This window comes from Anser cygnoides, chromosome 23 (genome assembly GCF_040182565.1).
Source record: "Anser cygnoides isolate HZ-2024a breed goose chromosome 23, Taihu_goose_T2T_genome, whole genome shotgun sequence".
NCBI classification, from domain to species: Eukaryota; Metazoa; Chordata; class Aves; order Anseriformes; family Anatidae; genus Anser; species Anser cygnoides.
In genome coordinates this window covers 2,930,067-2,944,686 of record NC_089895.1, presented here as the reverse complement: position 1 = coordinate 2,944,686, position 14,620 = coordinate 2,930,067, and the positions used below count along the sequence as shown (strand labels likewise).

Below are 14,620 nucleotides of genomic sequence, written 5' to 3'. Positions count from 1 at the left end.
TAATTCTATGATTCTAATTGCTGCTAAAGCGTGCCGCTTATTGGTCACTTGATGGTCTTTGTACTATTAAGACCGAGGAAAAACTACTTTCTTCAGTCAGTAAACTAGGCGGTTGTGTGCAGTGTGATGCCACGAGCAATGCCGGGCTGCCTTCCTTAGGCGCCGGGCTCGTACTTCACGTGCGGGTTACGACGCTCACAAGGAACCGCACCGCGCCCTCCCTCAGCAGCCCGGCCGCGCCTCAGCGCCGGCGGGGCCCTCCTCGGGGCTCGGCCGCTGCCGACCGCGTCCCGCTGCTGACGGGACTCCGGCGCCCCCCAACCTCAGCGCCCGCCTCGCGGGCGGCGCTGCCCCGCCGGCCTCATGCCTAGGCCCGCCCTGCAGGCGGCGCAGAACAGAGCGGGCCGGGCCCGCCGCGGGCCCGCCTCAGAGAGGCGGAGGCAGAAGCGCAGCGCTAGCTCGGCGCTCCCCTACCTAGGCGCCCGCCCAGTTTCTCCCCCCGCCGCTCGGCCGGACACCGGCTGGCCCGCAGCCCGCCGCCCCCCCCGCAGCGTCGTGGAGGTGTCCGCGACCGAGAGCCGAGGTGAGTGCCGGGGGCGGGGGATGGCGGCCCCGGGCCCCGGCCGTCGGCTCCTCCTGCGTCAGCCCGCTCGGCGCTGGCTGCATGGCCCAGGCCTGGCTCGGGGGTGCTCCTCCCTGCCTCACGCCCCTCGCCGGGCTCCGCCCCGCGGTCCCGGCCCCGAGGGCCGCGGAGGGCGGCCGCAGCCCCTCCACTGCGGGGACGGGGAGCCAGCGGGGGGGGAACGCGGTCGCTTGCCGGGGCTCTGCGAAGGCGCCTCGGGGCCCGCGGCCGGGCCCTGGCGGTGTCGGGCCCCGGCCGTGTCCGCGCCCCCGCCCCCCCCCCCGCGTGCCCCCGGCCTCACGCTGCTCCCTCAGGGCTCCGCCGGCCGCCTTTGGGCAAGGTGACCTTTCGCTTCGTCTCTCCCCCACGTTGGCGTGCCAACAGGTCTCCTCTTGCCTTTCTCCTCTTCCCCACGGTGTATTTGTTCGTATGGAGGGAGAAAGTGTCTTGAAGGCTCACCCCCGCCTTTTTTTTTTTTTGGTGCTAATCAAAATGCCAACCCCCCCCCCCCCCCCCCCCCCCCCCAATGCACTGACCAGGCAACACCGTGCCAGCTTTCCTTCCTTAACTTAAACTGCCCCCTGCTCATGGACTCGGACCTCAGACTTCAGAGCCTGGGTTGTGTCGTTTGCGTTGCAAAAAATACACGTTTATCCAGAAAAAGTAAGCCAGCTTCAAGTGAGGTCCTGCTTTGGACTTAAATTCTCATCCTGATAAATGGTTACCGTTTCTTTTTTACCATGTATGTGAAGGAAATAAAAGCGCTGTAAAAGGAAAAATAAATATTTCATTTTTCTTACCACTGGCATAGCAGCAGACTAGAAAGTTATCAAATATACGTGCCTTAAAACATTTGGAAGATATAGAAATAGTTATTAATGTTCCACAAGAAGTTTGGATTAAGGAGGTGACTTTATTTGCTGTTCTTACGATGACTTCAGGCATGGATTACTTCATGCACTGGATGTTTTCAGTCGTGGGGATGCTAACCTGTTACGTGTTTCTGAATGACACGTCAAGATCTTCCCTCTGATTTGGCTCCTAACAGCCTGTAGATCCCTTTTTTTTTTTTTCACTTGTTTAGTTTTTTTGAAGGGTAATGTGACAAGGCTTAATGTATTTGCTTTTCTTTGAGCTTCAGCTTTCTAGTCAGTTTTATAAGAAGAAAAGTCTATGCAAGGTGGTGACCCCGCATGTATGAATGCTATATCTTTATTATGTAGAACTTCAAAACTTTTGGTTTCCAAAAAATTATTCAGAAATATTACAAATACAAAAATGGTATATGTGCTTAACATGAAATATGCCTCATTTGAATGTAATTTGACCTGTATTAGTTCTATTTGTATCTCATTCTGCATGACAGTATAGTTTCACTTTTCAGCCTTTAGAAAAAGCCCTTTCATTATTTGCTTAATTCTGGTATTGTCTTTAGCTGTATTAGCTAAACATGTTCACCGATTTTTATTTTTATTTTTTAGAGAAGTGGAGGATCAAATGTATAGATGCCTTGAATCAAGCAAACCTCATTATGGGAAAGCCCTGAGTTTAATATAATTTTTAAAATGTAGCTCTTGAAGTTGTCATTTGCTTCTTGTTATCGGACGTAACTTTAATGCAAATAAGTCTGACTTACCTGGCACTGGCACAGGCTGCCCAGAGAAGCTGTGGCTGCCCCATCGCTGGAAGTGCTCGAGGCCAGGTTGGATGGGGCTTTGGGCAGCCTGGTCTGTCGGGAGGTGTCCCTGCCCATGGAAGGGGGCTGGAACCAGGTGATCTTTAAGGTCCCTTCCAACCCAAACCGTTCTATGATCTTGCTTTTCTGCTCTGCAGAACTCAGTCTTTTATAAAGTGGCATGAACAGGTTTGTGGGGTTGAGAGACATTTCTAAATACCAAACTGCTACAATACATTTAAAGCATTCTCACCAGAAGATAAGGCATGAGTGCTTTTTGTTCTAGCTGTGTTAAAACATACTTGGTCTTGGCCTTAAAGAAGCTAGTAGTAGTTTTCCAATTCACTGGTTAAATTTCTGCAATCATTTCTGTTTCAAGTCGTGGTAGAGTGCAAAGGGAGGTGTTGACAGGTATGACGAGCGTTGCTTTTCTAACGCAGCTTTTTTGCACCCCTTGATGTGGTACTCCATGCTACCGCTTTGAAAACCTTTTGGAGTAATTTTTGATAAACTATTTACATGATTTATATCTGATTACGTCCCACGCATACACTGTTCCCCAAAAAATAGTTTGGCTAGGGTGAGTTGTTTCACAGATAAGATTTCTGCAAAAGTACAGTTGAAGGCTCTTGGTTGTGATGTGATTCGGATGCCAAATTGACTTCTTGCTGCTCAGCTAAAAGTGCATCCTTCCACTACTTGCACAGCTATCCTTTGTGTGAATTTGTAGGGCTGGCGTATAGCTGTTTTTTTCTAAAATCATGTTCATTGTTGAAGATTAATGGTGAATGTTTTCTTTCCTCCTGTATTTGACATAAATGTTAAGTGGCACCTCTATTTTAGAAACGTAATTGTTCATCACAACTGAAAAGGAGTAAAAACAATATAAACGTTTCAGAAATGCGTTGGGTGCTTTTTCTCAATATTGGTCATGACTTTATTTAGCATAAGCAAAATCTGTAATTCAAACAAGTTTGGAGAAAAAGCGTGTGCTCTCACTTAGCATTGTGCATGGGATACAAATGCTCTTAGCTCTAGTTATCCTAAGTTTCCTGTGAGGTTAGAAAGTCCTTCACCAGAGCAGTTACAGGGTATGGGGAGGGAGGATGATGCATGCTGTTTTACTTAGGGAATTTTCAGCATGTTTTTAATTCAGAAAGCTTAGTGTTCTGGCTTCCTAGAATGGGAGTTGCAGATGTTTGGGCCCACAGAGGCGGATGTGAGGTGTTCCTGGTGGCTGCAGAGTCTCTGCGCCATAGGTATTTGTTCCTTTTTTCAATATCCAGTCTTTTCCCTGTATGTTGTTCTAGCCTAGTAGTAGTAGTCTATAATTAGGTCCTCTAGTAGAATAATTTATAAGTGCTGACTCCAGAAAGTTTTGTGAAGAAGCATGATAAATGGAGGGAGAATAATAAATAGTGTCAGTATGATCAGCCCTTATATAAGTTGAGGAACAGTCTGCTTCTTTCCCCAGTTTGAAAACTGACAGATGTGGCGTAAAATCAATTAAGAGAGTGGCACATGAAGAAGGACACCTGTTACTGTCATCTAGACTTCCAAAACCAGAATGCTGGCAACTTGAAGAAAATGCTGGGAGTGGAAGTCGAGGAAGCCAGTGCAAAACTGCTGCAGCTCAGAGCAGAATTTTAGTCTCCCCTTTTTGAAAAAAGGATTGTTAATTGGCCTAGTTGATAATCATCACTAAATACGGTGTTTTGATTAGACATAGGTTGGAAAGATGAATTTAATTTGCCAATGGGAGTAATCTGTAATCATCAAAGCTCAGTTTGAAGCTCTGTGCTTTGGGACTTAAAGGGTATGGTATGAGCTTGACTTCTACCTTTTAAAAATTGCTTTAGTATTTTTACTGCTTTTTAGCTTGAATACAGTATCTCAGGTTTGCTGAGACTGTATTTCAGACACTCATTTTCTTCGTGTTTTTTCTTTCAGGGTGAAACTGCAATTATGGAACAGAGATCCAGAAAATGACAGAAAAATGTTAGTTGCCCTCTTCTAGGACACAGTCATGTTGGAAGGATTGGTAGCCTGGGTCCTCAACACCTATTTGGGCAAATATGTCAACAACCTGAATACAGACCAACTTTCAGTTGCTCTTCTGAAAGGTGAGGTTTTGGGGTATTTTCTGTAATGTTTTTGTTCTGTGATTTAAAAAGGAAAAAAAGTTGTTTTTTTTAATGGAAGATGGAATAGAAACAATCACTTAATATTGTGTTTAACGTTTATATAAATGCTTCTAATATAAAGTTTTTTGCTAGCACTTGGCAATCAATGGTAAATTCTCTTGTGTTCCTGTTTATATTCCTTTTAATCAACATTGTTAAACTAATTTATATGAGAGTCTCAACTGCATGCTAAGCTTATCTTAACAGCTTGTTTAGTTTGCATAATGTTTGTGTGTCATTCTTCTGAATACTGTTCAATAACTTCCCTGTTGAAGGACTGCAGCAGGAAATGTCCTGTAGTCTTTACCTCTTACGTTTTGGTGCAAGTCGTTACGCCCTTTTAATTAAGACCTTTGTGAAAGAGATGGCATAAGGATATCTTGTGCTTCTATAAATCAGTAGTTTCTAATTTACCTTTTGCTGCTATTATCTGCTATTTTATAATATTTCAAAGCTTTTGTTTGGGTACTTTTGGTAATACTCAGAAAATACTTGAAGTGTCCCGTTTGGACAGACAAAGAGTAGAAGCTTTCTCCTTGATGGCAATAAATTCAGAGCTAAGTCCTTGCAGAAGATTGCTTCTAGATCACCTCATCAAATGTGATCAAATAGTTTGAGTATGTGGCACTGGGAAATTAATGAGCATGCTAGATATTCATGAGAGCTGTTGCAGAAGGTAGTGTGATAGGTTGGCTGTTCTCATGAAATGCTAATTTTTTTTTTCTTCTTTGAAAGATGATGCTAGTTATTTTAAACTTAAAATGTTCAAGTTGGCATTCTTCAACATAACTTTGCTCGGCAAACTTGTCTGTTCTTTGTGTTTTCAACAGGTGCTGTTGAACTGGAAAACTTACCACTAAAGAAAGATGCCTTGAAGGAACTGGAATTACCATTTGAAGTAAAAGCAGGTATGTATTTTGCCTGTGTGTGGGAGACAAATATTTATAAACAGGAAATATTGCGTATATTAGAAGGAGTTTTACCTGTGAGTCAGAAGCTTAAACAAGTGAAGTAACCTGATGTTTGGGTAGTTTTTAGTTTGTTGTTTTTAGTTTGTTTGTTTCTTACACCATTTTTCCTTTCAAGTTTTCAAGGGGTAGTAAAAGTATGTTTACACAAGAATCTGATAGCATCTCTGTTTTGTATTCGTAGGTTTCATTGGCAAAATAACACTACAGATACCATTTTATCGCCCACATGTGGATCCATGGGTGATATCTGTCTCAAAACTGCACTTAATTGGTGCACCAGAAAAGAAGGAAGATTTTGATGAGGAAAGGGAGAAGTTTCAAGAAAGAGAACATAAGAAAGCTCTTCTTCTAGCACTTGAAGAAAAATGGAAAGTGAGTTGCACTTGTATTTCATAGTAAAGAAACTGCTTTTGTAAATTAATTGCATTTTAAGTCTCCTAACAAGTATATGAATTCTGAGAACAAATGCATAGGAAACTAAGTTAGAAATTGATACAAATGCACTAACACAGTGCAGTTTCCAATCCCTGCCCCCCAGCATGCATTGATGATACTGGAATCTGTTTTTCTTCTCTCTCTCTCTCTCTCTCTCTCGTTCAGTAATTTCAGTATAATATGTGTACTGTTTCCTGATCAATTGTTAACAGTGGTGGTTAATGCTTATCTCTGTTTTCTTTTTTAGAAAGAACGACAACAGAAGGGGGAATCTTACTGGTACTCAGTTACGGCATCTGTAGTCACCAGAATTGTAGAAAACATTGAAGTAAGCCTTTACGTTGTAGAGCTTTTCCCATTTGCTAAAAATAACCTGTGCCCACTTGTGCTTCACACTGTGTAGTCCCCAGAGAAGAAATATGTAAATGAATGATAGATGTTTGCCAGAGGACAGTCCCCTTCAATCGCAAACTAGTCCTGAGAGGGACTTGTGGGAAGGACGAACCTTACACCCTACCAAGGGGAAAACAGCAACTCTTTTTGGTTTGTAATAGTCGGTGGATAATTAATTTGCATGAAAATAAAAATAAAAATCTGGCACGTCTCTACTAAATTTCAAAATGACTCAAAAACATGACTGCTAGGCTCTGTAGCTTTTTGTCGTTGGAATTCCTTACGTAGTTAATGACATTCTAGCGTTTAGAAGATGTTGTAGGTTATTAAACTGTATAGTGTTTGCAAAATAAAACTATTTAGCAACATATATGTTACTAATCATTTATATTTAAGAACCTGCAGCTTTCTACAGATTAATTGCTTGTCTGCTGGTCTCCATGAAAGGACTATTCCTTTCTTCTCCTTGTGCAGATAGAATGACTATATTATTTGATTGCTTTACAACTCACTAGAGGCAATTTAGAAGCAAGATAGCTCAGACCACTTGCTTTTCCTGGTGTCTGAGAGGGATGTATTTGCTCATGTGAGAGTATCTATACTTATCACAGTCCTGGACTTTACATTCACTGCGAAACCGCCATAACTCAGTGTTCTTTAAGGGTTTACCATTGTAAAATTACTTCAGGTCATCTTGTGCTGCTGCTAGTTTGTAGATCTCGCCTATGCTGATGATTCTGGTACACGAAACATACTTGAATCTTTGTTACATATTTGTCTCGAAAATGGAGAATAATGGTAAGATAGCAAAATAAAGTACACTCTTTTGTGAAAGTGGCTAACTGTTTTGGGGGAGAAGAGCAGGGAACGAGGTATTTGAGGAGAAGATAGAACCAGAGGGTACAAAACCAGAAGTGAGGAACAGCATTTTGAGGTCCAAATGAGTACCAGAAATTTGCTGGAGGATTGCAGAAATGCGATATTAAATGGCTTCAGTATTAATAAATAGTACTGCTGTGCACTCTGATGTAAATAGCTGTCTCTAGTAATTTTTTTTCCTGTCTAGTTAAAAATTCAGGATGTCCATCTGAGGTTTGAAGATGGTGTCACAAATCCTTCGCAGCCTTTTGCATTTGGAATATGCATCAAAAATGTATCAATGCAAAATGCAGTATTTGAACCAGTAAGTATAACTCTTCTGTACAGGAATTTATGGCAGCTAAGTTGTTATGCTGTACTTTATGGGTGCTACTAAATATTTAGTAAAAAGTATAGCTTTATATATATAACCAGAAGATTATTAAACAGATTGTGGGCATTTTCTATTGTTTATCAAGTATGTAGATTTAAAAACTACATGGCATGTGGTGTATGAGCTTGACTTCGTTCAATTTTTCTACTTCAGGTGGAGAAACTGATGCGGAAAAAGCAATTAGATGTTGCTGACTTCAGTGTTTATTGGGATACCGATTGCACTTTATTGGGTGACCTACCTCCTGGACAGCTGCAGGTACGAGAGAGAGATTTCTCATATGAAAGAGGTGTTTTTGTTTATTTTCTTTCCAATAGTTTCCTTGCTATATTTTAGACCTAACTGTCATAAAAGTAGTAGGTCCAATAAATTCTAAGAGCAGCAGAAGTTTATGGCTTCGTGCTGTCATGGCAGGATATGTGGGTAACCCAAAACGGTTGTGCTGTGACATACCATATGTTTAATCTTTAAAGAGAGAACACATTGAAGAGGTTTCGTAAATGGACTGATATAGTAATAGTGATAGGAGTGTATCCTAATGTATTAAACCAATATATCCTAATAAATATTTTACACTCCCTTCATGTAGAAAAAAATGTTCTTGTAACCCCCAGGAAGCAATGGATAAAAGTATGGAAAGCCGTGATCATAATTACATCATGGAACCTGTATGCACTTCTGCTCTTCTGAAGAGAAATTGTTCTAAGGAGCCTTTAAGGTCTCGCCAGACTCCGCGGCTTGAATGTGACATTCAGCTTGAGACGATACCCTTGAAGCTTTCACAGGTAAACACTGATAATCTTTGTTTAACTCCCGGTTTCTGAGATGGAGATTGCTGAGAAGCAGAGTAAATGAGGCCATCGTGAGCTCTGTGCTGCTATCTATCTATGTTAGGCTGCATTGACTGTCTGAACTAGTTAGGCTTCAAGATTGCTTGGGTATCTGTGTGCTGTATTGCACCGTACTTTGTGGTCAGATTCTAACAAAATGACTGATTAAAGGAGGTATTCCTTTATTTTTTGGTTATCACGATGTCTGCAAAGTCAAATTGGTAGTTTGATGTAGAGTGTATCTTTCCCATCTCACCTACTGCATATGTTGTTCATACATCAGTGCTCCTGAAGATTCTGCTGGTAAAATGCAGTCTTGAATTATGCATCTCTAAGCAAAGAGTTGTTGCTTCAAGCAGTGAAATACTTGCAGGATTGTTGCAAGTTCTTCACCTCACTGGTTGCAAAACTGGTAGTGTTTGTAACAGCTTAAATACCCCTAGCATAAAACTAAAACTTTCTTAAAGCTTTAGGTTTAGAGGCAACTGAAAGGAATATACTTAAGTTGTTTGGTTTGAAATCAGGCATTCCAAATTATTTTACTGCAGCCTATTACTGCAAAAAAATACATTTTTGTTTACTGTAATAATAAGAAGGATGCATGTGTTTTGTCGTTGTTTTGTTTGTTTAGGTTTTTGTTTGTTTATTGTTTTTTTTAGTCTGTATAATGTACAAAGCAGCCAATATTAAGTTGCTTGCTAGTCTTGACCTGACAAGTTTCATGCTCTGTGTTTGTAAACAAGGAAGCCTGTAAGTTTTATCTCACACATTAACCTTTAGCTACTGGAAGAAGATAGGTGACACTAGGGAACCAAATTATGATAAACATCAGTCTTAATTCTGAAGCCATGTGCAGATCATTGATGCAGATAAGCTAAGCCTGTGGTTGTTTCACCCTCCCTGCCTTTGATTTGGAAAGCACTCTAATATTGCCTAATTGATATTGTCTACTCTTTAACTAAAAGATGCAGTATCAGCAGATCATGGGATTTTTGAAGGAACTGGCTAGAAAAGAACGACAGCTTAAATTCAGGAAGTGGAGACCAAAGGTTACAGTAACAGAGCAGTAAGTATTATCTATGGATGTCTTGTTGAATTAGTGTGATACTAAAAATGTTCTAGGTAGAATTGAATGAAGACAAATAGGAGATAGTAGTCATGCTAAGTTTTCATGTCTTATTTCCCTACCTCATAAATCAGTTTTAAATATTGAGACATAATCCAAGCTTAAAATTATTCTTACTTAAGTCTTTCAGTCCTCTCACAGTTCCCAGGAATTGAAATTAAATTGGAGGTTCTTCTCCAATGTAGACACTATGGTATTCTGAAATTTTCTTTGTGGAAAGAGCTCCTATAAGATGTTTCATCTTACTTTTAGTAAGAAGAAAGATGGTATAATTTCAGACAGCAGGTCCATATAACTCAACATCGTGGCTTTAATGACTGTGCTTGATGTATAACAGATATACTAAATCCCATTAAAGCAGTGGGGACATTGCAAAGCACTGCTTAATACTACACAATTTGTAGAATTAGCCAATAAGTGCTGTCTCTAATACTGATGCCCTTTCTGATCAGTTGCCCTCTGTTTTCTCTCTGGAACTTTCACTAGTTTGACATACATACATTTGTTTTTTGGAAATACTGGTAATCTAGTAATTTTAAAATATTTCAGCTGCCGAGAGTGGTGGATCTTTGCTTTGAATGCTAATCTTTCGGAGATCAGGGAGCAGAGACGACGTTCTACCTGGGAGTTTGCATTACATCGGGCCCGAGATGCAGTATCTTACACTGACATGTATTATAGCAAGTTGAAGGGGGAACTACTGTCTACTGCAGAGGAGGTATTTAGATTTAAGATTTTACAATGTTGATTAGTCATCTTCTATTTGTTCTATTTTGTCTTACCAAATTTAAATTTGTTCTACTTTAGAAACATCTTTAATTTTACTGCAGGTCATTTTCAAGGAACCGGCTGTATTTTGACTACAGCTGAGTTCTTAATGCTCGAATCCTGGGGTTGTAGGAGGTGTGTGCATGACAGGATTCTTGTATTTTTGTTTTGCTATGCAAAAACTTTTTGAGCTGTAACTGGTTTTCACCAAAAATAGAATTAGCTCTCATAGAATGCTCACGTCAGTCTGTTAAGCTTTCTTAACTCTCATTCTGTATAGACTCAAAATGTATTTAAATATCAGAAGCGTTGTCACATTATGCATACGGTGATGTAGGTAATGTGGGGAAAATGGTGGCTAGTTGTTCAGGGGTGCTTTCCTTTGATTTATTTTTTTAAACTTTTTTCCAGTTGATGTTAGGATGAAAGAATTCTGAGGGAAAATGACCCTACTAATCAATCCATGTTCTACTTTAGGAGGAAGAAACCCTGTGAACTATAATTAACTGCTTTATATCTCTAGGTGCATTGGGACTTAAATCAGTTTCCTTAAATCAGTTCAGGGCACCATGTACCTCATATTTCTTAATTACATGTACAGTCTTATTGAAAGCTTAGTTGTATGTAATCCTTACCTGTATTATTTGGATGTGAACTATAGGGGTAGCTCAAAGTACTGGAAATTTTTATAGTAGTATTTTTGCTCATGGCTAAGCTCATCTTTCTGTTAAATCAGGTTACTTTCCATGGTTTATATTTTGTGCTGCAAACCTTGCTCCTGATGCATGACAGAAGGATATAGTTGAGCAAAGACTTCTTATCATTAAAAGTGTTAAAATAATGTATTTTACAATCTAAATAAATATACCAAATAAAGGTATTTGAAACAACAGAGAACGTCAGTATTATGGCTGCCCATATGACTTTGTTTTTGTATGCTTAAGTACTTGGATCCTGACATTAGTGCCATGTTAGTTTTTCCATGAATCTCAAACGTAGTGCAGAGAGATTTGTCATGTTTGTGAGGAAGATGCTATTCTCTTTTAAAGTATTTACTTTACCTTTTTTTGCCTTTTCAGACAGAAATGCGTCGTATTGAGGATGAGCAAACTTACGAAGAGTTGAAGATACTATGTGAGGTTGTTCATGATAAATTTCATGACCTAGCTGAGGTGAGAAACATTTGTCGTACAGGGTAATATCTGGAATCTTTGAGTGAATTATTTTGAGGTGGTGTTTTCTTTTCTGCTAGAGTGTTGGCATGTATTTGTTTTGATTTTTGAAGTGTGGTATCAATACTAAAATGGCAAACAATGCTTGGTTCCTCAGGTTTTACTTTTGTGTCACTTGCATGGTGAGCTTATGCCTCACCATACAATGGTCTTCCTCAATAGTATTCTTTCCAGAGTTACCAGGGCAAGTACTTTTCATCTTAGAGAGTGTAGCAGTTGCTCCGGAAGACAAATGCCTTCATTACAAGTGTCCTCCTGTTCATCTTCTCCCTCCCCCCCAGCTTTTATTGCTGAGCATGGTGTCCCATAATATGGAATAACCCTTTGGTCAGTGTAGGTTGGCTGTCCTGGCTGTGTCCTGTCCCAGCCACTTGTGCACCTGCAGCCTACTGGCCTTCACAGAGATGGGGGTTGGAGAGACGGCCTTGATGCTGTGCCAGCAGTGCTCAGCAGTAGTCAAAACACTGGTGCACTATCAACACCATTCTAGCAAATGTGCATCAACAGCAAATGCAGTATCAACCCCATTCTAGCAAAAAAAAAAAAAATTTAGTGCAAAGCACAGCACTATATGGGCTGCTGTGGGGAAAGTCAACTCCATCCCAGCCAGACCCAGTGCGGCGTTTCTAAACTAAGACTTACATAATTTCATATGACTTCATATATGAACATGTAGCAATTAAATGGTGGTATGTTTGTTGTTTCTTAGCCCATATAGGAGAGCATCTGCAAAGTATCGATTGTAAATATCACTGTTGGCATACTGAACTTAAGAGTGCCAAGTAAATAGTAGATGGAATCATATTGTTACTCTTATGCTTTTGTGTGCTCGTGATATTCTCCCACTTACAAGCAGTGATGTATGTGTCTTCAATGTTCAAACACAGAGTGTTAAAGAGCCGTTGCCTGATTCTCCTGGAGTTTCTCCAACAGCAGAATCTGCACGTGGCAGTAGCAGCGGAATGCTGCAGTACCTTCAGTCTTGGTTTCCTGGTTGGGGAGGCTGGTATGGATATGCACAGCAAACATGTGAAGGTGAAGCTTTTGAAGGACTGTTGCCAGAACAACAGGAACAGTGGAATCCGGAAGACATACTAGGTATGTCAGCATGCGGTTTTCTGTTTCTTCTTATTGCTGCTAACACTTTCAGTTAAATACGTGATAAAGATGAACAGAAAAAACTTCTTGGTTCAGTACTGTTCAAAGATTATGTGCATCAGCTGACGCACCTAGGCAGCAGAGCCTGTCTAAAGCTTAATTACCTGTTAAAAAATTCAGTGCCTGGTGTGTTTGCTTATTTCTAAGGGGGTATATGGGATATGTTTGCTTCTAAATATTTTAGATGCTTATGGCAAAGAGCTTTGGGACTTCTTTCCGTTCAGATGGGTGGAGGTAATGCCGTGTACTGTGAATGTGTACAACAGTAACAATACCATGTTGTTGGGATTGTCTTAATTGGGGATTTATTGTACCATAATTGAAATAGAGAGTTCTACTGAATATTCAGTTTTGTTAAGGAAGATGGTGTATCTGCTTTGTTTTATGTATTTATTTTTTTTTAATTCAGAATAACCCTTCTGTTCTTCAGTCGCGTTCCAGGAACTTGATTTATATAACCTAAGTGATGTTTTTGTTTTTTTGTTACTTCTTTTTTTTAAATTAGGAGCAGATGATTTTTTTGATCCTGCTGCAGATGCCTCTAGCATGAATACATTTACAAAAAGAGATCATGTTTTTGCTAAATTAAATCTACAGTTGCAAGGTGGCTCTTTTACTCTGTTGCACAAGAAGAAGAAAGTGGTGCATATTGAGGAGAGTGCTTTTATGCAGCTGGAGTTTTCAGGTATAAAGTCAATTTCTGTTTGTTCTTTCTCAGCAAAGATGAGCTTTGTCTACCTTCAGACCTTCCTCTGAGTCTTGCTTTTAGTCCTTTAAATTACTATACTGAAACAAAGTTCAGAATGAAAATATGAAGCCACTTAGTAGAAATTAATACCTCAGATTAGAAGTTTTTTCACTTCAGATATTCACATGATTTCAACATAGTAATCTAATTTTACATGTGTGAAAGAAAAAGAACTGTATTGCTTCACAATCATTATTATATATTTAAAATTGAGTTTTTAATATTTTAGTAGAATTATATATATATTTAAATATATATATATATATAAATAAAAGACCTTCAAACAGATTTGTTGTACATTATAAATAAAAGCTATGCTGTGTGTATTCATAAAACAAAATAAAAACATTTTATGTCTTTATATTTCAGGTGTAAAGATCTTAGCAGAATCTCTTCCTCGACGAAATTCTTCCCTTCTAAAAATTCAGCTTGGTGGTCTTTTTCTGAGGGATTTGGCAACAGAAGGGACCATATTTCCTGTTCTTGTTTTCCCTAATCCTGTAGGTGAAAAAAGCTGTCTATGAGTTACTGTGTAGGATGCGTGTGTATGAAAACAGTTATATACCAAAATTCAACACAGATGTTTCCCTTGGTTTGTGTCTTACCCCTGAAAGAGATGAGTCTTGAAGAAAAATCTCCACTTCTTGAACTTTTACTCTCCCTTTCCAAGGATCATTCATAGAACTCTTCATTGTTTGCTTTGTATGCTTGCAACTTCAACATTGCAGTTATATGTGTTGGCAAGAAGATAATTTGTTGAACAAGATTTCATTCCGGAACAATCAGCATTGCTGCTTAATCAGTAATTGGTGTTTTTCATAAAGCTCTTTGGTCCAAGTAAGGGTTTATTTTACCTGCTTACTGTTACACTATCAGCAGAAATACAGAAGTTATTTTTCATAACGAAGTACTAAAGAGATTTTAAGTATCTCTTCTAAGCAAAGAAAGCTTTAGTGCATGGGAATTCCTTATGTGTCTTTTTACTTTGTAATTTGTAGAGAACTGACTGAAATTGGCACTTCAACCTTTGTCTGTCTACTGCATAGGTAGATTACATTTGCTTTCTCATATAGTCATACTTGCTTCTCATTTGATTTCATCAAAGAAAAATACACATAAAATAGTCTCAAGCAATATATATGATTCACTTAAAGTGACCAGAAGACTGATAAAGACTTCTGTGTTTTTATCAAGTGACTTCGTTTATATTTGTCTAACAATTGTTTT

The 14,620-nt window shown here is 39.6% G+C and overlaps 1 protein-coding gene across 7 annotated transcripts in view; it reads left to right on the top strand.

The window, feature by feature from the left end:
* Positions 1-427: 427 nt before the first annotated feature.
* The window catches only part of VPS13D (vacuolar protein sorting 13 homolog D), a 103,214-nt gene continuing 89,021 nt past the window's right edge, over positions 428-14,620 (top strand). For 6 of the 7 annotated variants that reach the window (XM_066982257.1, XM_066982255.1, XM_066982254.1 and 3 more), the window contains exons 1-14: positions 428-583; positions 4,248-4,420; positions 5,311-5,388; positions 5,633-5,823; positions 6,134-6,214; positions 7,346-7,462; positions 7,685-7,789; positions 8,146-8,316; positions 9,327-9,427; positions 10,037-10,205; positions 11,335-11,427; positions 12,375-12,585; positions 13,151-13,330; positions 13,763-13,893. In XM_066982257.1, coding sequence (XP_066838358.1) covers positions 4,324-4,420; positions 5,311-5,388; positions 5,633-5,823; positions 6,134-6,214; positions 7,346-7,462; positions 7,685-7,789; positions 8,146-8,316; positions 9,327-9,427; positions 10,037-10,205; positions 11,335-11,427; positions 12,375-12,585; positions 13,151-13,330; positions 13,763-13,893 — 1,725 coding nt within the window. In that variant the 5' untranslated portion in view covers positions 428-583; positions 4,248-4,323. The other variant, XM_066982259.1, reaches the window with a different exon arrangement.